This window comes from Giraffa tippelskirchi, chromosome 9 (assembly GCF_054371585.1).
Source record: "Giraffa tippelskirchi isolate mGirTip1 chromosome 9, T2T-mGirTip1v1.2.pri, whole genome shotgun sequence".
In the NCBI taxonomy this organism is placed as follows: domain Eukaryota; kingdom Metazoa; phylum Chordata; class Mammalia; order Artiodactyla; family Giraffidae; genus Giraffa; species Giraffa tippelskirchi.
The window spans coordinates 86,982,475-87,008,154 of record NC_137283.1 but is presented as its reverse complement, the minus strand read 5'-3'; the positions used below and the strand labels follow the sequence as shown (position 1 = coordinate 87,008,154).

Below are 25,680 nucleotides of genomic sequence, written 5' to 3'. Positions count from 1 at the left end.
TCTATGAGGTCAGCTTTAGACAGATATGAAAACCAGACAAACACTTCATAGGAAGAAAACTACAGACATATTTTTCATAAACATAGATGCAAAAATTCTTAACAAAATTTTAGTAATTGAAATAAAAAAGTGGGTTCCAAATGGGTTTTTCTCAGGAATGCAAGGTTGGTTTAACATTTGAAACTCTATCAATGTAATTCATCATATTAACAACTAAAAAGATAAATCATATACTTAGCTGGTGAAGAAAAGCACTGAACAAAATCCACACCCATTCTTGATTTAAGAAAAAAAAAAATCTGTCCACAAACTAGGAAAAAGAGGAAACTTAATCTGATATTTGATAAAGGACATTTATGAAAACCCCACAGCTAACATCAGACTTATTGGTGGCAGACTGACTGCTTGTACCCTGATGTTAGCAACAAGGCAAGTATGTCTGCTCTCACCATCTCTATTCAACATTTCACTGGAGGATACAGCAAGGAAAAGAAATAAAAGATACAGAGAGTAGAAAGTAAAATTGCCTTTATTCATAGGCAACATGATTTTCCTATTAGAAAAAATTTGTGGAATCACATAAAATGTTTAGAACTACTGGAGCTTAGTGAGTTTGAAGCATACAAGTTCATTATATAAAATTCAACTGTTCTATATACTAGCAATGAAAAATTAAAAACTGAAAAAAACTGACAAAGAAACAGAGGCAATTAACTAGAGAAAGGATTATCTTTTCAACAAATAATACTAGAAAATTTGGATATGCATGTACAAAAAAATTTTGATCAATATCTCACATCATACACAAAAATTAATTCAAAATGGATCCTAGTACTTAATAAAATCTAAAATTATAAAACTTCTAGAAGAAACATACAAGAAAACCTTGCACTAGACAAAGATTTTACACATAAAATTTTGGAATTTTACACATTCCAAAAGCAGACTGCATGAAAGAAAAAAATTGACAAACTGGGCTTCATCAAAATTACTCTTCAGATGACACTGTTAAGAGAATGAAGAGACCAAGCCATGGGTTGGGAGAAAATGAATGCAAGTAATCATTACATATATCTCATAAAAATTTATATCCAGATATGAAAAAAAAACCCCACCTCTCAGGCCTCATTAATAAGAAAACAAAGAACACAATTTTTAAAATGATTTAAAATCTTTAAAAAGATTTCAGTAGACACTCCACCAAGAAAGATATAAGGATAGAAAATAAGTATACATGAAATGATGCTCAACATCATTAATCTTTATAGAAATGCAAGTTAAAACTATAAGATATCATCCCATCTCTATTCAAAAGGCTATGGTTGATTCTTGTTGATGTATGACAGAAAACCACAAAATTCTGTAAAGCAACTATCCTTCAATTAAAAAGAAATAAAAGTGGCAAAAAAATTCTAAGTAAAAAAAAAAAAAATAATGATCATACCAAGTGTTGGTGAGGATGTGGAGTAACTGAAACAAAAAAACTCTATAGCTAGGCATATTATTTAGAAACTACAGAAAATCAAAGATAAAGAAAAGATGCTGCAAGAAGTCAGAGGGGAAAAAAATACCTTAGCTATAGAGGAGAAAGAATTATAATTACATCTGCCTTCTCCTCAGAAACCAAGTGAGAGGAGAGTACAGTGAAATATTTAAAGTACTAAGATTTAAAAAACCCATCAACGTAGAATTCTGTATCCTGTGAAATATCCTTCAAAAGTGAAAGAAATAAAGACTTTCTCAGACAAACTGATACTGAGGATATTTGTTGCCAGTTTTTTATGCTAATATATAAGTGAAATGAATGACAGCAATGATACAAGGAACTAGAGGGAGGAATTAGGATTATTTTGTTGTTATAAAGTATTCACCTGACTTATGAAGTGGTATAGTGTTATGTGAAAATCTATATTGCAAACTCTAGGGCAACCACTAAAAAAGTTTAAAAGATGTATAATTGATATACATAAAGGGGGGGAATGGAATCATAAATGTTCATCAGTTCAGTTCAGTTGCTCAGTTGTGTCCGACTATTTGCGACCCCATGAATTGCAGCACAACAGGCCTCCTTGTCCATCACCAACTCCCGGAGTTTACCCAAACTCACGTTCATCGAGTCGGTGATGCCATCCAGCCATCTCATCCTCTGTCGTCCCCTTCTCCTCCTGCCCCCAATCCTTCCCAGCATCAGGGTCTTTTAGAACCACAAAAGGAAGAAAAAGAGCAGAAGATAAAAACAGGAACAAAGAACAAGGACAACAAAAAGAAGCTAGCAACAAATATATCAGATATTAATCCAACTATATCAATAATCACTTCGAATATCAATGGCCTCAATGCACCAACTGAAAGACAGATAAAGTAAATCCAACTATACGTTTTACATAAGAAATCCACTTTCAATATAAAGATACACATAGACTAAAAGTAACTGGATGGAGAAAAACATACCATGCACTAATGAGAACAAAACAGAAGTAGCTGCATTAATTCAAGACAGAGTAGACTTCAAAGCACAGAAAGTTATCAGAGGTAAAGATGGGTATTACATAATGATAAAGGAGTCAATTCTCAAAAAACCCATAATCCTTAACGTGTATTTACCTAACAATATCATGTCAAAGTACATGAGGCAAAATTGACAGAACGTCAAGGAGAAATAGATAAATCTGCTATCATAGTTGAAGATTTCAATATCCCTCCACCAGAAATGGACATATCAGCAAGCAGAAAACCAAAAGGATATAGTTGAAATCCACACCAACAATCAGCTGGGTATAATTGACATCTATAGACTACTTTATCCAGTAACAGCAGAATACTCATTCTTCTCAAGCTCACATGGAACATTCAATAAAACAGTTTACATTCTGAGCCATAAAACATACCCTAATTTAAGACAATAGAAATCAGACAATATCTGCTTTTAGGTGATAATGGGATTAAACTAGAAATCAATAACTGAAAATTCCCAAAGCATGTGAAACTAGACAATATACTTCCAAATACTATATGAATCAAAGAAGAATTCTCAAGAGAAATTTAAAAATATTTTCAACTAAGGGAAATGAAAACACATAGCTTAAAACTTGTGAGATAACTTATGATTATATTTAAAAAAAAAAAAACTCGTGAGATACAGTGAAAGTAGTGCTTAGGAAGAAATTAAAAACATTGAATGCATGTACTAGAAAATAAAAAAGAGCAAATTAAATCCAAAGTAAGCAGAAGAAATAATAAGAATTAGAGCAGAAATCAGAGAAACAGAAAATGAGTTCAATAGAGAAAAATCAACAAAATCAGAAGCTGGTCCTTGAAAACATCAGTAAAACTGATAAACTTTTAATCAGACTAACAAAGAAAAAAAAAAGATAGGACATAAAACACTAGTATTAGAAATGAAAGAGGAGGCATCACTATAGATCCTATGGGCATTAAGAGAGTAATGGAGGAATACTATAACCAACTCTATGCCCACACATTTGACAAACTAGATGAAATGGACCATTCCTTGAAAGACAGTTTGCAAAATTCGTACAAGAAATAGATGGCCCAAACCCATGTATCATGTGTCTCCTGCATTGGCAGGAAGGTTCTTTACCACTGGCACCACCTGGGAAGCCCAATATTAGTACACAAATTGAATTGACAATAACTTTCCAAAACAGAAAACACCAGGCCCAGATGGCTTCACTGGTGAAGAATACCAAACATCTAGGAAAGAAATTATACCAATGCTCTACAATCTCTTTCCAAGAGTAGAAGCAGAGAGAATACTTCTTTTAAAATAAGAGACCAACATTACCCTAATAGGAAAACCAGACAAAGACAATGAAAGAAATGACAGACCAATATCTTTAGCGGATAGATGAACAGATCTTTAACAAAATATTATTTCTTATATACCAATAATTAGGAAGTGGAATTTGAGACTAAAAACACAATGCCATTTCTACAACACCCAAAATCACACAATATGTAGGTATAAATTAACAAAATTTGTGCATGGTGTAATGAGGAAAACTACAAAACTCTAATGAAAAAAAAATCAAAGATGAATGAAGAACATAGATATTCCATATTTATGGACAGAAAGACTCAGTATTGTTAAGTTGTCATTCCCTTCAAATTTGATCTATAGATGCAATGCAATCACAATTGAAATTCCAGCAGTTATTTGTGAATACTGACCAACTGATTCTAAAGTTTATACAAGGAAGCAAAAGACCCAGAATGTTGTTCAGTCATTAAGTCTTGACTGACTCTTTGCAACCCCATGAACTACAGCACGTCAGGCTTCCCTGTCCTTCACTATCTCCCAGAGTTTGCTCAAACTAATTTCCATTGAGTCAATGATGCCATACAACCAACTCATCCTCTGTCACCCCCTTCTTTTCCTGCCCTCAATCTTTCCCAACACCAGGGTATTTTCCAAAGAGTCTGCTCTTCGCATCAGGTGGCCAAAGTATTGGAGCTTCAGCTTCAGTCCTTCCACTGAATATTCAGGGTTGATTTCCTTCAGGATTGATTGGTTTGATCTCCTTGCTGTCCAAGGGACTCTCAAGAGCTTTCTCCAGCACCACAGTTCAAAAGCATCAATTCTTTGGCTGTCAACCTTCTTTATGGTCCAATACTCACATCTGTACCTAACTACTGGAAAAACCATAGCTTTGACTTTACGGACATTTCCATACAAAGTGATGTCTCTGCTTTGTAATATGCTGTCTAGGTTGGTCATAGCTTTTCTTCCAAGGAGCGAGTGTCTTTTAATTTCATGGCTGCTGTCACCATTTACAGTGATTTTGGAGTCCAAGAAAGTAAAATCTGTCACTATTTCCAATTATTTCCTGCTTCTTCAAGTTATATGCAGAGTACATCATGAGAAACGCTGGGCTGGATGAAGCACAAGCTGGAATCAAGATTGCTAGGAGAAATATCAATAACCTCAGATATGCAGATGACACCACCCTTATGCCAGAAAGTAAAGAAGAACTAAAGAGTCTCTTGATGAAAGTGAAAGAGGAGAGTGAAAAAGTTGGCTTAAAACTCAACATTCAGAAAACTAAGATCATAGCATCTGGTCCCATCACTTCACGGCAAATAGATGGGGAAACAGTGGAAACAGTGACAGACTTTATTTTTGGGGGCTCCAAAATCACTGCAGATGGTGATTGCAGCCATGAAATTAAAAGACGCTTACTCCTTGGAAGAAAAGTTATGACCAACTTAGACAGCATATTAAAAAGCAGAGACATTACTTTGCCAACAAAGGTCCATCTAATCAAGGCTATGGTTTTTCCAGTAGTCATGTATGGATGTAAGAGTTGTACTATAAAGAAAGCTGAGTGCTGAAGAATTGATGCTTTTGAACTGTAGTGTTGGAGAAGACTCTTGAGAGTCCCTTGGACTGCAAGGAGATCCAACCAGTCCACCCTAAAGGAAATCAGTCTTGAATATTCATTGGAAGGACTGATGCTGAAGCTGAAACTCCAATACTTTGGCCACCTGATGCGAAGACCTGACTCATTTGAAAATACCCAGACGCTGGGAGAGATTGAAGGTGGGAGGAGAAGGGGATGACAGAGCATGAGCTGGTTGGATGACATCACTGACTCAATGGACATGAGTTTGAGTAAACTCTGGGAGTTGGTGATGGACAGGGAGGCTTGGCGTGCTGTAGTCCATGGGGTCGCAAAGAGTCAGACATGACTGAGTGACTGAATTGAACTGATTTCCACTTTACCCCCATCTCTTTGCCATGAAGTGATGCAACCAGATGCCATGATCTTCATTTTTGAATGTTAAGTTTTAGGCCGGCCATTTCACTCTCCTCCTTCACCCTCATCAAGAGGCTCTCTAGTTCTTCACTTTCTGTCATTAGAGTGGTATCATCTGCATATCTAAAGTTGTTAATATTTCTCCCAGAAATCTTGATTCCAGCTTGTGAGACATCCAGCCCAGCATTTTGCATGACATACTCTGCACAGAAGTTAAACAAGCAGGGTGACAATATACAGCTTTGACGTACTCCTTCCCCAATTTGGAACCAGTCTGTTGTTCCTTGTCCAGTTCTAACTGTTACTTTTTGTCCTGTATACAGGTTTCTCATGAGAGAAGTGAGGTGGTCTGGTATTCCCTTCTCTTTAAGAATTTTCCACAGTTTTCTGAGATCCACACAGTGAAAGGCTTTCGAATAGTCAATGAAGCAGTAGTAGACATTTTTCTGGAATTCCTTTATTTTTCTGTGATCCAATGGGTGTTGGCAATTTGATCTCTGCTGAGTTTTCCAAATTTGCTGGAATACTGAGTCCAACACTTTAACAGCATCATCTTTTGTGGTTTGAAACAGCTTAGCTGGAATTTCACTGACTCCACTAGCTTTGTTCATAGCAATGCTTCCTAAGGCCCACTTGACTTCACCCTCTAGGATGTTTGGCTCTAGGTAAGTGATCACACCATCATCATTATCTGAGTAATTAAGACCTTTTTTGTATGGTTCTTCTGTGTATTCTTGCCACCTCTTCTTAATATCTTCTGGTTCTGTTAGATCCTTGCCATTTTTCTCCTTTATTGTGCCCATCTTTGCATGAAAGATATCATGGTATCTCTAATTTTCTTTAAGAGATCTCTAATCTCTCCCATCTTATTGGTTTCCTTTATTTCTTTACATTGTTCACTTAAGAAGGCTTTCTTATTTCTCCTTGCTATTCTCTGGAACTCTGCATTCAGATGGGTATATCTTCTTTTCTCCTTTGCCTTTTGCCTCTCTTCTTTCCTCAGCTATCTTTAAGTCCTCCTCAGACAACCACTTTGCCCTCTTGCTTTTCTTTTTCTTGGGGATGGTTTTGGTGATCACCTCCTGTTCAATGTTATGAACCTGCATCCATAGTTCTTCTGGCATTCTAACAGATCTAAATCCTTGAATCTATTTGTCATGACGAGTAAGTTCAAGGGATTTGATTTAGATCATACTTGAATGGTCTAGTTGTTTCCCCCACTTTCTTCAATTTAAATCTGAATTTTGCAATATGGAGCTCATGATCTGAGTCACAGTCAGGTCCAGGTCTTGTTTTTGCTCACTGTATAGAGTTCCACTTTTGGCTGCAAAGAATATAATTAATCTGATTTTGGTACTGACCATCTGGTGATGTCCATGTGGTGATGTCTGACAAAATGTGGTCCACTGGAGAAGGGAATGGCAAGCCATTTCAGTATTCTTGCCTTGAGAATCCCATGAACAGTATGAAAAGGCAAAAAGATATTTTACTGGAAAATGAGCCCCCCGCAGGTCGGTAGGTGTCTGATATGCTACTGGGGAAGAGTGGAGAAGTAGGTCCAGAAAGAATGAAGAGGCTGAGCCAAAGCAAAAATAATGCTCAATTGTGGATGTTTCTGGTGGTGAAAGTAAAGTCTGTTGCTGTAAAGAACAATATCGCGTAGGAAGCTGCAATCTTAGGTCCGTGAATCAAGGTAAACTGACGTGGTCAGGCAGGAGGTGGCAAGAGTGAACACTGACATCTTAGGATGTGAACTAAAACGGACAAGAATGGGCATATTTAATTCAGACAGCCATCACATCTAGTACATTGGGCAAGAATCCGTTAGAAGAAATGGAGTAGCTGTCATAGTCAAGAAAAGAGTTCGAAATGCAGTACTTGGGTTAAATTTCAAAAACGACAGTATGATCTCGGTTCATTTGCAAGGCAAATCATTCAGTATCACAATAATCCAAGTCTATGCCCTAACCACTAATGCTAAAAAAGCTGAACTGAACAGTTCTATGAAGACCTACAAGACCTTCTAGAACTAACACCAAAAAAAGATGTCTTTTCATCATAGAGGATTGGAATGTAAATGTACGAAGTCAAGAGATCCCTACAGTAACAGGCAAGTTTGGCCTTGGAGGACAAAATGAAGCAGGGCAAAGGCTAATAGCGTTTTGACAAGAGAATGCATTGGTCACAGCAAACACCGTCTTCTGACAACACAAGAGACAACTCTACATGTGGACATCATGAGATGGTCAATAATGAAATCAGATTGATTACATGTTATATTATAGTACTAGTGTTGAATTTCCTAAGTGGGATTAATACATGTGATCCTTATAAAGTAGATATCCTTTCTCTTGGGAGATATATTCTGAAGGATTCATGTGTTAAGAAGAGCAACAAGGTACTTGCTGGTTCTGGAATTATAGATTTTGTTGAGTAAGTTTGCATTCATCCTACTCATTTTCATCCTGACTTTATTATATTTTATTGTATCACCTTTTAGTTTTCAAAGGTACTAATAGTTTTAGTCAATTTCTGGCAGTCAACTTTCTATATCTTTGTCATTTTAATTATCTTTCTCTAGATGCTTTCTAACTTTATGGCCTTGTCTTCCTTGAGGTGTAGTGACTAGAACCACAAAATATTTCTAATCCTGATGTACAGTATAATGGGATAATGTTTTTTATTTCTGATATTCTTCCTTGTGGCACTTTGCATTAGTTTTTGGTACAAAAGCTTTTTTGGCCACTGTTTTATAGGGGATAACCTAAAATGACAATAGATCCCCTGTCTAGCAGTTCATTGGAGGAGGAAATGGCAGCCCACTCCAGTGTTCTTGCCTGGAGAATCTCATGGACAGAGGAGCCTGGTGGGCTACAGTCCATGGGGTCGCAAGACTCGGACATGACTTGGCGACTAAACCACCACCACCACCACCTAGCAGTTCGTCTTAGGATCCTACCATCTGATATCATCAGCTTGGCTTCATCTTAGGATCCTACCATCTGATATCATTGGCTTGGCCCTTCTTTCCGTATAAGAGCTTACTATCAACTGGAAATTGATCAATGTTTATGTATTAATATTTATGGATGCCATCACTCTCTAAATAGGAAACTTGACTAGCTCCAGTGTTGACTTTGGGGATAGCAACCATCAGGTTCTGCTCTTCAGAAACTTACTAAATTCTTTCTATTATTGAATCTTTGCTAAAATATACTCACCTATAGGTCAAACAAAACATTGATTTTATGTATATGTATGCCTCACATCTTAGGTACATACCTATTCATATGCCTAAGTGTATATTTGGTACAAGAGGAATAACAAATAAGAGAACAGACTGGAACACAGTAAGAAGATAGGCTTTGGAACAAGATCAATGTCCCCCCGAATTCCAGGTCTGACTGGGTTGAACCATGGAATCTCTATGGGCATCTGTGGCCTTCCAGGCTAGTTGTAAACGAATGCATTATGCTTCAAGTAGGTCTTCAGTCAATATTAGGCCTCCTTTTCTTTTTTACATCTGAGAAAGTATGAACATATAACTAAACTTATTAAGCCCTTATTACATACCTGGTCTGTGCATGAAAAGGGGTTTGTGCATATTAATAACACAAAAGTAAGGTGACTGGCTAAGAGGAAGAACTCTGGAACCAGCCTTCCTGGGTTCAATTCCTGACTTTACCAGTAATTAGCTTCAGGACTCCGGACAAGTTTCTTATCCGTCTTTACAGTGGTAAGTAGTAACAGTATTTTCTTTGGAAGGGCTAAGTGAAATAATATTTGTTATTACTTAACAAGCTGTTAGCTTTTATTATAAACAGTATTATTATCTCATTCAATCCTCATAGTAACTCAGTGAGTTAAGTGAAATTACTTTTCTTATATTATTTCTGGGAAAATGATAAGTGAGGCAAAATAATTTGTTCAATAACACTCAGTAAAAACCAGAAATAGGACCTGATTCTTTATCTACGATATGAACTACTCAAATTTCTCCTTATTTCTCTCCAAGCCAATTTCTTGTGAGGATTGTTTAAATAGTCTGATATAGGAACTTGCCAAAAGGTTTTTTGAAAGTGTAAATATAAATGTTTTCTCTAAATCTCCTCAGTCATACCTATTCATCCCCTCAAACAACTCTAGTGAAACCAATAAATATCAGTTCTCGTACAGAAATCATGTTGATTTCTCCAAGCTAAGTTATTTTCTCTTGGTTATTCAGCTATATCCTACCCTTTAACCAATAACATCAGAAAGGTTGCAAGGCTGAGACATTTGAAAAGGAGACTGTAAGTTTGGCTACACCATTTTCTCTCTTGAAAGGGAATCTGGATTAAATAATCTCTAGGGTTCTTCCAGCTCTAAAATTCTGTAATCCTTCGTGTGGCATCCCAGTAATTATGGATGTAGTAACACAGACCCTCTCATTTATTTGCTATAGGAGCCTTGCTGATGCACTATTCCACTTATTTGATATCTTATTTACTTGTATATTTGTTTTCCCCTTGGTTATTTAGGGCACAAGATATAAGATGGAGATAAAAGATACATAAGAAAAGGGTACTAAAAAAAGACAAGTTAAAGTTAAGTGGCAAGGGGGAGAATGAACTGAAGTCATTCACTTTAGGTTAGGCTTCCTTTTTTTGTCATTATTTTGGTATTCTGTGACCTTCTTTTAGTGACCAGTTCATCCCTTCATTTTATATTCAAATAATACTGGAATAAATACTCTGAAACGGTAGAGCTGATATCCAAATGTCACATGATATTCTGGTGTTTCTTTAAGTATTACATTTACTTTGCTTCCTTTCAATGGGAAAACTATCACTGGTTCATGAGCCTCTGCTAGCCCTGTGAAATCATGGCAAACTGGGGTCAAATTTTGTTTATCTGATAAACATATTTCAAGAAAAAAACCAATTAATGTATTCAGTGCCTGTTGTTTATTCTGATTGTTGCATATAATGGGGATACAGAAATCCAAAATTCAGAGACTATCCTAAAAAAATCTTGGTTAATACGTCAGGACAACAAAAAACTATGATATTTCTGAAAGCTGTGCTATAGTTGAGACATACAGGAGATGTTCTGGGGATACAGAGGACCAACACCAAGCCATTTATTTTCTTGGAGGAGAGGTATACAGGCTTATTCAAAGAAGTGATGATTGGTGGTGTCTTGAAAACTGCATAAGAATTGGTTGGATTTTGAGATCAAGATTCTGGAGAGGGACCACCATGTTCAAAAACTGAAAGGACACTATTTGGGGAGCTATTTTCATACAGGAATTGAGAGTGCTCCTGGTCCTGTGGGTAAAGGTGAGTGTGGACAGGTTGAGAGGGTTATGAGGGATCTCATATATTATACTTAACAACTGTCCAGGAGTTCATGAAGCATCACTGGATGGGGTTTAAGGAGTTGAGTGGTATGATATTATTCCTTAACAGTTTACATTTTTAATCAGAACTTCTTAGAAAGAGTTCCAAATGACCATATCCAGACAATCAAGTTTCAGGGCTTAATTCAGCATCTAGAATATGGTAGATGCTCTACAAATGCTTAATTTATGAGGTGGTAAATAAATTAAAGAAACAATCAATGAAAGAATTAAATTCAGTAGAATTTGCTTCTGGACTCCATACCAAATTATTTAGATGGGCAATAATGACATTTACTTTAAAACAAGAAAGGGGGTGGTTGGAGGATAGATTCTATGCTGCTGCTGCTGCTGCTGCTAAGTCGCTTCAGTCGTGTCCGACTCTGTGCGGGCCCCATAGACGGCAGCCCACCAGGCTTCCCCGTCCCTGGGATTCTCCAGGCAAGAACGCTGGAGTGGGTTGCCAGTTCCTTCTCCAATGCATGAAAGTGAAAAGTGAAAGTGAAGTCGCTCAGTCGTGCCCGACTCTTCACGACCCCTTGGACTGCAGCCTACCAGGCCCCTCCGTCCATGGGATTTTCCAGGCAAGAGTACTGGAGTGGGGTGCCATCGCCTTCTCCGATAGATACTATAGGATTGTCCAAATGTGGACAATTATGAATGCTGGGAATCTGGTATCAGGGGATCATACTGCTATTTTCTTGACTTTTTTTGGAATGTTTGATATTCTTACACAATAAAAACGTTTTAAACACTTCTCTTGAGTTAAAGAGATGATGTCTAGACTTCAAATATTAATGTTTCGAAACACAAATAACCTAGTTAAAAAGAACTAAATTTTAAAAGAATGATACATATATGTGTAACTTTAAGAAACTAAAAGGAAAAGAAAAACCTTGAGCATTATAAGAATTTTCAGAGTCAATGCAATTCTTGATCTTAGGTTTGTAAATTTTCAACCTGGCTAGAAATCTTCTTGACTCAAACCTCTTAATAGTTTATACTGTAGAACTAAAACTAATCTGTTAGAAGGTAGTTGTTACAGTTTTTAAAAAATATGGAAATCATATACTCATTTGAAAACATGTTTCCAAAAACTGCTTTCATATTAATCTATATCACACTCAATTGATTATTTCACAACATTTTATGTTATTTTGTAGTTAATAACAGTGGAATTAAATGATGCTAGTATTAATATTTATCAAATATGAACATTTTATACTAAAAGCAATTAGGTTAAAACACAAAAACTACAGTCTATAAGTAGTTTGTTTCTTTTTCAGGAATGTGAATTCTTTGTAGTTAAAATTTGATTGGTATGTATAGCCATTGATTCATATCTCTTGTAGTCCATTCAATAAATTCTTATTGCTGCTAAATAAAGTCAGGTTTTAATAATTGATCATTATCTGGAGATTGGCCAAACTACCACCGAAACCTTTGCTTTTCAGGTATAGTTATCAAAGCGGGTCTCAGTGACTTCAGGTTAACTCTCATCTCTATTATCAGCCTCTAGTGAACAAAGGCATCTCCCTGTGTTGGACTAAAGTACACAGTGAAAGTCAAACTGCAAACCATTGTTTAAATGATGGTTCTTCAGCTGATGTACAGAATGCTGCAATGGGGATGCCACAGCAGGAGGAAAGGCACAGAAAGACCAGGGAGAGACACTAAAGGTGAACTTTGGATCCTTAAGTCAACTCAAACAATTTTGCCTGGAAGAAAGATGGCTTCACAGAAGTAGTACAGGTTGCTGGAACTTGTGACAGTTTTTATTCCCTTTTCTTTTTCATATTTAAAAACTAAATGTATATTAAAATATTCTTAACAATAAAAAGGAAAAAGAAGAGGCCACAGGAGAAACTGGTTGATTGAAAGGGGAAATGACCTTTGTATTATTACCCTAATTTAAAAAAAAATCACGATGTAAACAGACATTAGGGAAAAACATCTTACTGTTTTGCCATGGAAATTTGCCATTGTGTGTTCATCATGGATTTCTTTTTCAAACATTTTTTAGGCATGATGAGATCTGGCCTGAAATGAAGTGAATTTCCATCCTAAATATTTCAAGGAGGTGACGTTAAGCAGTATTGACCAGAGAGTGGTTTGAGTCAATGTAAATCCTCTTCAGCCACTATTAGATTGGAAACTTGACAAGAGTCTGAAAGATGCATAAATTACTCCAAAAATAATTTTTTACAAAATCAGTAATTCCTCTTACTCAGAAAATCTAATGTCTAAAGAGGCCACGTTTACCTCGTTTGGCAAAAATTTAAATATGAAAAATTTAGTAACACAAAATTGTATACGAATACTTCATACACAAACAATGTTTACCGCTTGGCACTTCATTTCTTTACTACTTATGGAGAAGTAAAGAAAGGAGAGAAGACTTTTTTTTTCACAACAGTTATGTAAATGGTTTCTCTAGTCTTTTGTAAAACATCCAGGGGGATAAACAGTAGTAGGGGTGTGGAACATTTTAATGTGTGAGTTTCAATTATAAGAAATAAATAATAAATTCATCTTCATACTCTTAGAGCTTAGGACATATTCAAATTAATTACATATCTTAATTCCCTTACTTGGTTTACCATTAAAGTTTCAGTGATGAAAGAGAAGGAAAATTTTATAGAGACACCAAAAAAAACTGAAAAGCTGGGGATCAGGGAAATGTAGAACTCTTACACACACACTTACCAAAAACTCCAAAACACTGAATGACAAAACAATCTAAAGTACAACACATGCAAACCGGAGAGGTGAGGATGGCAAGACAAAAAGGCAACATATTTCTTCCTTCTCATATGATATCACTTACTCAATATTCTTAAGAAAGATGTTCCTTAATGATATTCAGTGACACCACTTCTGATAACTGTTGAGAGGAAATAACACATATGTTCTTACCAGGAGATTCCAATTAGAGGCTATATTAGTCTTTCTATAATTCGCTGTCGGTTGCTAAGTTTGCATAAGCACTAAAAAATCCACTATAACCACTTAATGTGCACCTTTGTGTGTGTTCAAATGTAAGCAGAAAAACTCTGAATGCAATGGGATTTGTAGCTGTAATCTCAAAATCAAAGTCTAAGGTTTTCTTTTTTTCTTAAATTTTGAACACACACACCTCATTTGAAAGATCTACTTGGTATCGATATTATTTTAAATTTCCTAATTGTATCACAGAACTCATTCTTTGTTTGGGCTAGTTAGCTAATCACCATTTCAACAAATAGGTATGATTATACCCACTGAAGAAAGTAAAGCAACACAGGCATAAGTCAAGGTGATCTTTGCCAAATATATACATAATATATATATACATGAAGAAAAATAAGAGTAATTTACAAACAAGGTGGTATAATGAGACATGACTTTCTATAGAAATTCAGAAACTTGGAACACCATTTTTGATTACAAAGTCAGTTTACACCTAAATTGGTTTCCTTCTCAATTTTTAGTTGGATCTTACTTTTATACGTCTTATTCTCAGTCTCAAGGCAGCCTTGTAGGCACTCTGGTGGTCAGATTGTACTCTTTCAAACAGCCATTGTCCTTCTTTATCAACACTGTCTACTTTGGTGTCCTTGATTCTGATTATCTAGAAGTCCCTCACTCACTTGTCAGGCAAACCTGTCCCTTTCCATGAATAAAATAATTTTTCTTCTTGAGAGAGTTCTCGAAGTTTATGAATTCAGGTACATATGAAGGCAAGTGACTGCATTAACTTCTGTTCTCAAATTCCATCTTAAAATCACGCTGATAATATCACGCTTTGTTTAATACACTACCACTAGTAACTTCTGAAGTCTTGCATCTCTTCTCCTGTGTCTTCCTTCTCTTCTTTCACTGTTGCCCGTTCAGTCCAGCCCACTCTCAATCCATCAGACACCATCATATAATAGAACATGCCTACAGACTTCTCCTTTAAGTTTCCTGCCATCTGGAAGAGCTTTTTCTACTTCATCCACCGTGTTGCTCCAAATCTTTGGGGAATATGTTCTAAAATTGCTTTTCTCCTTTAATCTTTGTAGTTGTACTGTTAACTCATGAGATATATATATATATATATATATATATGGACATATGTTTTTTTCAATTAAGATATGTATTTCTCCTTTTCATGCAAACTAAGACTTATATTTTAAAAAATCTAAGCTACTAAAATAATTTAATTTGGAGGAAAAGAATTTAGTGGTAAAATACTAATAACATTTAAATAAGTAAGGGATCATACAGTTATTGACAACCAGCTAATCTTTATTACAGATGAAAAGGAATTGTGTTCTAATTTAAGTAAAAATGTTTCTCAGTGAGATATAACAGAGACAATGCAAAGTGTTAAAATAAAGTTGGTTCTCTCTATTCTTCTTGTAGCAGCCATAGTATACATGCTTATATGGTTCAAATCTGACACGTATTCAACCTTTGTGATGGAAGAAGAGTATGTATGTTGAGAGGGAGAAAGTCAGACTGACATGGACAGAAACCATACTGGGGAGCAATCCAAAAGCAGGAGTGTGGTGTGTAAAACTACACCCCTTTGACAATTGTTATTTTGTTGTTAGGGAAGACGTGGATTAAAAAAGAAGGTGGTTTTTGAAGAGGAGTGTTTTCTACTTTTCCATTTCTATACTTTATAGGAAAAATTTTTGCTATTCAAAAAAGCATAATATCACACACACAAAAGATTTAATACATAATCTTAAAAGTTGTAATTGTAAAGTGTTTTTGAGCTACACATTAATTCACCATACTAGTGAAGGCAAACTAAATTTCATGAATGTGGTTGAATCTTTCTAAATTATCCAATCTTGCTTCAGAAAGAACTTGAATGGCAGCATTTGATTATTTCATTAGAATAGTCTTCTAGAGACTGTATCATATAAAAACAGCAGTTGTTTGCTTTCCAAACTTTTACTATTTTTGCTAGCCTTCTTATATAAAAAAAAAAAAGGCATGAAAATCTTTTTAAATTGGCATTTTATTTCTGAAGCTCATGAAAAAGTTAAAATAAACAAATAGAAAGGGATATAGATGGAATTTGAACTTATAGAAGTGCAAAAGAGTTAGCTGAGAATGCCACTGCCCTGGGAACTAAAATATAGGACTTCAAAGTAAGATTTTCTTCCTATTCGATATGTGCAGACTTTTTTGTGCACACATGCACAACAAATGACATAATAAACTCTATAGTTAACTGATGATGTCAGATTCCAGAAGTGTTTTATGTTTAAAGAAATATTAAAATGTTATAAAGGAACATTTGTTACATTTGAATAACTTAGTAAAATTCAATTTAACATCTACTGTTAAAAACAAATAGTTTTATTTAGCTGAAAAGTTTTCATTTTTAGCAGTTTAACCTACATTTTCTCATAACAGATTGATAGTTATAAATTAGTTCAAAGGCAGGCTTAAAACTATCTTTAAATTAGGTCTTTGAAAAAGAAACTATAAACTTGTCAAAGGCTAGTCAAAATGACAGGAACATCATATTCAGGAAATTTACAAGGAAAATTTTCCTTAAAATTGTTTTAGGAGCTAAGTACTAGAAGCATACTTAAGAAAAGCTTATAAATGAAAAGCATACATGAGCTATTCATACTTGCTCTCCATGTTTACATAATACTCACAAGATATATATAGAAAACTTTACCCAGAGTAATTTTATATTCGTTGTCATAATTTGGTTTATTTCCTTAGCAAGGATAAAACATCTATTAGTAAGAATCAGGCAAATACATGCATTTTAAAACTTCAAAATTCTAACTGTAATTTTTAGTTTCTAAGAATCTGTTTATTTGAAGATCATAATGCAAAAAAAAAAAACAAACAACCAAACAAACCACAGTTATTGAAGAAAGATACTTCTAAAAAGTTAAGATAAAGTAGGAAGCATCCTTCATAGAAATAAACAGAATTTCAAAAAAGCATATTAAATGTCTATCTTTTCAAACCTAACTGGCTAGAAGCAAGCTACTTTATCTATAATACATAAAGTGGAATTAATGTCTTTAAAAATGCAAATATTTTCAGGTCTTGAAAGATAGCCATTTCAAGAAATAACAGTGACTCTGATAACTCGGCTGCCATAGCACAAGTCATGGTAACTTCTCTTTTTAAAAACATTTGGTTAAGATTGTTACAAAAGGCAATTTTTTATATCCCATTATTCCAAAGAGGTTTAGGTGTTTTTCCTTCTCTCACATGTATGGTGATTTCTGGCTGTTTCAGTACAAGGCATGACACCAGTGCAGTCTTGCAATGCAGCCCACGGCAGTTGCAGCAAGTATTTCCCACTAGGAATGTAAGGAGCTTGGAGGGTACAAGGGTTGAGGAAGCAATCTAGAAAACCACAATGCAGCTTGTGGGTCATTTCCCCACAAATAACCTTTTTAGACCGGGTCCATAAAATGCAGTTTATTATCTAAATTTTTTTAGGGAGCCTCTTTTGTTAAATGTTAACAAAAGAACCACTATCCTATTTCCCTTTAAAATGCAATCCTTAAAAACAAAAATCAACTCTCAAGTCTTTTTGAAAAGTGCTTAAATCATCTGGAGATAAATATCACTTGGTGTCCTTGTTGCCTAACAAATGGCTTTTTCCATTGTTTCCATTAATTTCACCCATATTCGTTTTTTAAAAAACAAGGCCCTTATCCTCATCAGCAAAGGACAGACGTATGATTTAGCATATAAACCCGGTAATTACTACTAATTTACGAAAGATTAATTTTCTTTCTCTTTTCATCAGTTTTCAAGAAGTCTTCCCCTTGAAACTGTAAACAGGAATGGTTTACACCTCAAATTAGAAGCCATTAATTAGCGTGACGAAGTCAACTGCAAGATACACAGATAATTTAAATTATTTAATCACCAATCACCTCGACTAAAGTGTTCTATACTCTTTCATTATCCTTCGGTTAGGTTATTGATCTGTCACTACATTACCTCCAGATCAGTTAGAGATAAATATTAGCGTTCTTCCCTTTCTCTCAGGCTTACATTACTCCTTCTTGTAAACACTTAAAAAAGCTTTAAGGTTCTTTAATCCCAAATCCCTAATTAGCCATTACTAGCCTTTTTGTAAGAAGAAAAAGAGTCTCTGAAGTACAGATCAGGAGTTCGCTGTGCCCAGATAACAATAAAAAAAAAATTTTTTTTAAATGTACGCTTAAGGCAATGGCAGTAATAAAAGATATGCAGAGGTGGCTACAGCAAATAACGGGCTCGCAAACGCAAGCGCTTCTAACAAAAAGCGCCTGAAACCTCTATGGCAATATACAGCACTCCAATAAATTACACAACACTTTGCATAGGCTGCAGAAATAACGCAGGACAAGACTTACACGGATGCCCATCCGCAGCATTTATACATATGCACATGGCCAAGAGACAGAAACCAAACACTATCATTCAACTCGGGCAGGGTAACGCGGTCCCGAGTTTGCCCAGCGTGAGAGTGCTCTCTGCGGTAGTGTCTGTGCGCGCGCGTGAGAGCGAGACCCGTCCTCGGGGCATTTCCCCTCTTTGGGCAGTTTTGCTTCATTTGTTTCCTATTTCTGCTACAGAGAAACTAACTTCCATCTCAGCCCCAGCCAGCGGCCGCTGAATAGAGCCTGTGCTGCGGCTCCGTGTGCGTCAGATTCCTCCGCGGAGCCGTGCCCGGCCCCCCTCGCTCGCTCCCTCGCTCCCTCCCTCCCTCCGCGGTCGGCCTCCACAGAGAAAGCGCCTTCCAACCAACCGGCGGCTCCGGCTCCGACATCTTCGACTGGAAATAAATAAATAAATCGCACCTTCGGCCCGGGGAGCCGCGGGCTGGGGGTCTCGCCGCGCCGGGCTGCGGGGGGCGCCGGGGCCGCGGGCGGGCCGGGGGCGGGGGGTCGGAGGCACTCCTTTTTTTTCTCTCTCAGTGCCGGGGAGTGGTGGGGGCGCGGGCCGCGGGTCGGCTGGGCCCGGGGCCGCCAAGGGCTGCGGACTCCTTTCTGCGGCGGAGGGATCCGCGGCGGAGGAGGCGGGCGGCTGGAGCCGCTTGCCTGAGAGTTGTTGTTTCCTCCTCCTCCTCCTCCGCCTCCGCCGCCGTCGCTTGAATGGTGGAGCCGAGGCTCGGGCTCGTGAACACACACTGACAGCTATAGGGCAGGCGGCGGCCCCGTCCCCGCTTCCCCTCGGCGGCGGGGCGTCCCGCCGGCGGCCCCGAAGTGACCCATAAACATGTCTCGTGAGAGGAAAGGCCTCTCGGAGCTGCGATCGGGTAAGTCGGGGGGCTCGCCGGGGCCGCCGGCGGCGGGGGGCGATCCCGCCCGCGGCCCCCCGCCCCCCGCCGCCGCCGCCCGGCCGCTCAGCCTGTGTGTGTCTCCCCCCCGTGTCCCTCTCTCTCCCGCGCAGAGCTCTACTTCCTCATCGCCCGGTTCCTGGAAGATGGACCCTGTCAGCAGGCGGCTCAGGTAGACGGCGGCGCGCGGCGCGGGCCGGGCCGGCGCTCGGCGCTCGCGGCGTGGGGGAGGGCGGCGGCGGCGGCGGCGGGAGCGGCGGGGCCGCGGCCCGGGGCGCTCAGCTCTCCCCGCTTTGTCGTTGCAGGTGCTGATCCGCGAGGTGGCCGAGAAGGAGGTAAGGGCGGCGGCGGCGGCCCGGCGCCGCGCGACCGCCCTTGGGCCGCCGCCGCCGCCGCCGGGGCGCCCGGGGCGCGCGGGGCTCGGGGGTGGGGGGGTCCCCGGCGGGGGCGCGGGGCGGGCGGGGGAGGGGCGCGGGGCGGGCGGGGGCGCGGGGGGCCGGGCTCACGGGGCGTCCTTTCCCCCCCGCACCCCGCAGCTGCTGCCCCGGCGCACCGACTGGACCGGCAAGGAGCATCCCAGGACCTACCAGAATCTGGTGAGACATTCACGTCGCGGAGCAAAGAAACTTTTCCCCGAGTCGAATAAAAATTGAATTTCCCGCAATTTTTTTTTTTTTTTTAACCGAGACAAAAACTTGGCCCCAGAACCCGAAAGCTCCCTAGGCCCCCGGGGAGGGTTGGGGAGGGGCGGCGCGGGGGGCTTGCAGGGGGCTAGTGGTGCGGGGGGGGGGACCCGCACCCCGGGGCCGCAGGGGCTGCCGACGATTTATTTGCGATATTTTGTTAACGTGCTAGAAATAAAGATACGTCATGAGTGTTGTGCAGTGCAAGGCCGGAGGAGGAGGGGCCGGCGCGCGCGTCCGTGCGGCCGCGGGGGCGCGCGCGAGGCGGCGGCGGCGGGAGCGGGAGCGGCGCGAGGGAGGCGGGCGCGCTCGCTCTGCACGCGCGCTCGGCACGGCTTTCTCCTGCCGCACACAATAGCTGGTGACTGACTAACTGCTCCGAAGTGGCATTAGCATTTCACAAGCGGGCTATTCAGCCCGGGCGGAACCGCTGCAAGACGTGTGTGCTTTTTTTTTTTTTTTTTAATCTCTCAATTTTTGGAGGGGGGTAATCTCTTACCTTCAGAATTAGGTTTTTTTTTGATCGGAAGGGTTCGGATGTGCGATGATCGTGGGCCATCGGCACCTCTTGCATCTATCTGCCCAAGCTTTTTTTTTTTTTTCCCACGGAAGGAAAGCCTGTAAACCCTAAAGTAAGGCGTTGAACCCGGCTTTTTTTTTTTTTTTCTCTTTTTGCTAATTCCTGCGTTAGGCCCCTCGTTCAATTAAAAGCTAGTGTTGGAAGCCACTGAAGAGTTCGGATTTTTTTTTTTTTTTAATTTTATCCGTATACTTACTGTGGAGTGGAGATGGGCAAGTAAAACTTTTTCAGTTTCTAGCGGGACGTCTTTTGTTTTTTAGGTTTAAAAATAACTTTGTCTTAATTTTGTGGGTTTTCGAAGTGCGTGTTTTAGTCATTTCTAAAAAAATTGAAAGTGGACCTATCACTTTTAAGTATTGGGAAGGGCCCAGTGGGATATTTGTATTGGCGAGTTTTGTATTCCGTGCTAATTTCTCCTCTTGAACTCATGGAGGTGGTCTGCCTCTGTGTGATAGGCAGTTCAGGCAGTCACGGGGGCAGAGCAAAGAGCAAGCCTTTGAAATCTCTACAGTGCCTTGGTTTTTCTGAGATGTTTGCAGCTGATGTTCTGAGACAGTTACAAGGTTGCCTCAAGAGTGCTTCTGAAAGATCAGGAAGTTGCAACTCGCTTTAAATGTCTTCCGCGAGATTGAAGGCATGACAAGATTTTTGATGGCTCTTCTTTCATTTGTATATGGACGAACGTCTAACTTTCTTTGTAAATGTGTTAGGATGTAATGTAGGTTGTTGGTAAGTGTTCCCAGGTATTGAAATAGACGTACTCAGGTTTAGTTAATTTAATGAAGACTTCAGAGCGCATTCATTTCCATACAGCAGTTTTCAAGTAGGTAGTGATTTCGGCTAGTCTTACTCAATACTAGGCTAAAATGAAAGGAATTTGAAGCAAACTTAAAGGTTCAGTAACAGCAATATTTAATTTTTAGGTTTGTAAATACTTGACAAAATCTTACGTGGGTGTCCATGTTTTTCTTATTACTTAAAGAATTACTAAGATTGTAATACTCCATTTTTAAGAATTGGAGCGACAGAACTCATCTTGGCCTGTTTTAACCAGGCTCATTTCATAAAACCCCACAAACCCCAAGTCACTGAAGGTGGCTGTTTTTTTTTTTAATGTTCAGATTATTGGTTAATGTTATGTTTATATTTTTTAAATGAAACCGCCAATGGTATCTGGCCAGATTGTGAAACTGTCTAATCCTTGTAGGGATATCATTTGATTTTCCAATAAAAACAAGGTTACCAATATTTTTCAACTTTTTTTGAGCGAATTTCTTATCTCTCAAATATTAATAAAATGAGTTTATATTCCTCGTCTCTTCATCAGATTTAGGATACTATAAGTTCTGTCTTTTATCTTATCAAAATCCACCCATTTTGGATGGAAGTGGTGTTTCTTGATTAGTGTTTCCAAATGTTTTTACCAGAGCAGTCATGTTGGCATGCTCATGAGATAGTTAAGGATTCCCATTAGACTTCAGAGTTCCTCTGGCACATTTTCTCGTTTCGTTTGTTCAGTCTGTATAACTGGATTCGAGGCACCATTTGAGGTGCTTTCATACCCGTCAAACAGTGTATCTAGGTGTGTGGTATTTGGTTTAAGTTTGTTTGACTTTTGATTGAGATTTAGTTAGCTCTAAAAACATTTTGGAACCCGAGGTATTTGAGCACGTTTTTGTTTAACAGTAGGATTTTGAAATTCCGTGGTGAGCTAGGTGAGCACATGCAGTCTCTTGTACAGCATTCTCTATTGTCTTAATTTATTTTTAAGACTGGGAGTTTTATTTCCTATGGAATTGAATTTATTTAACATTGGTTTGAAGATTGTTCTGGTGTTTGAAGCCAAAATAACAACTATTGTTTGTGGTTTCAGTAGCATTTGCCTCTACTTGGGAATTCGTTGCTTGTGTTAACTGATAAATTGGGTAATATTTTAAATGTAAGAATTTGTCAATTTGAAATTTCTGGAGAACCTCAAATTACAGCTATTTAGGATGAGGTATAATATTTGTACTTGGGAGCTTAAAAGACATAGATCAGGATCTGAAGTCGGGTTACAGATAAAATTCACAGTAGTTGAGTTTTGACCAAGCAGAAAGTGGAGTTTAAGAGCAGTTTAAAAGTTTGCAGGATAAAAAAAGAAAAATTAATTTAATACTTTTATTTCAAGTGTCATTGACAAAGGTATTGTAAAAGAAGATTGTGATTATTGTCCTCTACTCAAGACAAAACATTTTTAACAGTGGATGGAATTTGATAGGAAGTTAAAGCATTTTTATTTTTAGCCCAGTGGTATATATTTAATCAGGTTTTCTTTTTTTTTTTTTAAAGGATGAAGTTGCTTTTAAATCCAACGGGCATTTTTTTTTCAACTTTCATTGGAATTTTTATTTTTTAAATGGAGTCACGCAGGAGGCACACTTTACAGAATAAGAAAACAACTAATTTTGGGGCTAAGAGACATCTTTGTCATTTATTTATTTTTCAGTTTGGACAGTGAAATTGGTTTATTAAATTTTGCTCTCCAGTTGTCACCTTAAGTAGTGATGACATATTTAAGTTGCCTACTTATGAGATCTTAAGGCAGAATTTTTAAGTGTTCTTGCCAGGTTTGGGACTCTGATTACATTTCTTGCTTGCAAGGTATTTTCCAAACTGTTCTTGTTTTGCTAATCTGTTAGATATAATTATTATAATTTTTTTTGTAGTGGTATTTGCTTTTAAAAAATGATTCTACTCTATTAGAAATCTAAATCTTTGTGTTCAAGGGAAAGCACTGGAAATAGGGAGATTGTGTATTGTGATCTTAGCCCTGCCAACAGTTAGCCTTCAAGTTAACCTCTGGCAAGTCAGAAATTTCTCTGGGCCCCTGTTATCTCATTCTTATAAAATAAATGGATTGAAATCTGATTTTTAACTAGAAGTAGCAATGCATTGTTTCTGAGAGCTCAACTTTTAAATTTTGGAGTTATTGTCTAAAACACAGAAAAGTAGACCTAGACAAATCATTTGTATTAGGAAATCGTATAAACACTTTTTGTAGCGCCATTCTTAGGTTGTTGTATCATTTTTCCTTGAAAAGATGAAGATTTTTGAGACATGACCACTTTGTAGACTACTTTCTTTTATAATTAGTATGTTTTCACCATGGTTTGAGTACTAGTTTCATAAATCATTGGTGGTTTTAAATTCAGAGATCAATAGAAGTCTTGAATAGGATTTATTTAAGTACTTACTTAGAATATGCTGGTTAATGTGAAAGTGTAGGTATAAAACCTAGGAGACCAGTTTTAAGTTAAAAAAATAGATAACATGTTAAAAATTATTTTGAATTAGGGATTCATATTATCTGGAATGGGAATCCCTAATTCAAAATCATTTTAACATGTTACATAGTAGTGTCAAAATTTAACCAGTTTCAATTTTGGAGGGTGGTGGCATATAATGAAGTAAATGTCTTATAGACTTATTTTTCTGTTTTTAATAGCGTATCAGTGAAATGGTAAGTTTTGCTTGATAGTGTTTGTAACATGGTTTTAATATCTCAATCATTATAATGAAGAAATAATGTTAGATGTAAAGGGAATAGTATATTTCCTTGAAGGACTGAAGTAAATCTTCATCTTTTCTTATACATGCAGTTATTCGATTGATATTTATGCCATTATTTTAAAGAGCTGGAGGCATTTACAAAAATTTTAAAATAAGTACTTGTTAAATTCTTAGCACTCTTGAATAATTGTAAAGTGGCATGAATATAAAGGAGGAGTTGGGTTATCCCTTTCCCAACTGCATAGTGGTGTTTTATGATTGCTGTGAGGCAGAAAAACACTGCTGGAGTCTGTTTCCTAGTCTGTACAAGGGGTTAATAATAGCTCCTACTTGGTAAGATTATTACGTGAGTGATAACTGACTGGTACAAATCAAGTATTATGTAAGGGTTTGTGTTTGCTATGATCAGAACTTTAGTAGTAGAGGTTGTTACAACTATAGTTTTATAATGTATAACATTTAAGAAAAAACATTATTTCAGAAACGATATTCATAACTTTCTGAATATAGTATTTACCATGTAAGATTGGCCGCTTAGATCTTTAAAAGACACTATTAGCATAGTTACTTTGTAGATTCAAGGATGAAGTAATTAAACCTAAGATGAAAGTATAGTAAATGTAAAAAATCAGTTTTAAAGCATTTGTGGATAGATTTCTAGAAAAATTTTGTTGGTCTATACAGTAAGTCTTAACTGTGAACTGTATTTGTGGAACAGTCAACATTAAGAAATATTTGGGTGGTTGAAATATGCAGAATTGATTAGAGGATGCATGAAGCTCTTTCTTTTGGTAATGGTCAGATGGCACTTAGAAATATGTGAAAGGAGCTTGGCTGTTGCATCTGGTTCCTTCTGTACAGAGATTTTCATAATTTAAAATCATCACAATAGTTTTAGTGTTTTGGAAATTTTCAGGAGGAGATGTTTTGTAGTCCGGCTTAAAGATTCTGTTTTAAGCCGAGTTTTAAAAAGAGTTTGTTGAATTTATTCTTGAGTATTAGGTTAAATAAATCTATGAATGTCAGTTTTTTAGTCCATACAGAATTTCTTTGTCAGACCACAAATTTCTGTTTCTTTTATCTAGAAACTTTTCTCACCTTCTGCAGTCTTTCTTCTCTTTCCTAAATTTTGTGGTTATCTATCGTGTCACTACAGAATTAGTAGCAAATAAAATTGTATTCTGCACAGTTTATTTTGGATAAGTGATACCAGGTAGGTGAATTTCATTGTGACTAGTAGTTTTCACATACAAATTTTAGAATTCATAGAAAAATATCCCTAATACTAAGCAAAGTGGCCATTAGTAAAGAGGGCTAAGCATAAACGTTTAGAATAATTTCCTATTTTTAACGTACTTCTAATTCACTTTAGGAAAGTCAAACATTAAAAATGAATATATTAGAGAAAAAGGATATTTAAG

At 37.6% G+C, this 25,680-nt stretch overlaps 1 protein-coding gene and 1 long non-coding RNA gene across 5 annotated transcripts in view; both read left to right on the top strand.

Moving 5' to 3' along the window:
• The first annotated feature begins 7,873 nt into the window (after positions 1-7,873).
• On the top strand, positions 7,874-13,013 carry LOC145521631 (uncharacterized). Its single transcript, XR_014065549.1, has 2 exons — positions 7,874-8,210; positions 12,670-13,013. It is a non-coding gene; the product is annotated as an uncharacterized LOC145521631 (long non-coding RNA).
• Positions 13,014-19,250: 6,237 nt separating this feature from the next.
• Positions 19,251-25,680, top strand: part of PHIP (PHIP subunit of CUL4-Ring ligase complex) — a 143,925-nt gene continuing 137,495 nt past the window's right edge. For all 4 annotated transcript variants that reach the window (XM_081530386.1, XM_081530388.1, XM_081530387.1 and 1 more), the window contains exons 1-4: positions 19,251-19,423; positions 19,558-19,616; positions 19,750-19,779; positions 19,981-20,040. In XM_081530386.1, coding sequence (XP_081386512.1) covers positions 19,384-19,423; positions 19,558-19,616; positions 19,750-19,779; positions 19,981-20,040 — 189 coding nt within the window. In that variant the 5' untranslated portion in view covers positions 19,251-19,383. The remainder of the gene's footprint in view (positions 19,424-19,557; positions 19,617-19,749; positions 19,780-19,980; positions 20,041-25,680) is intronic.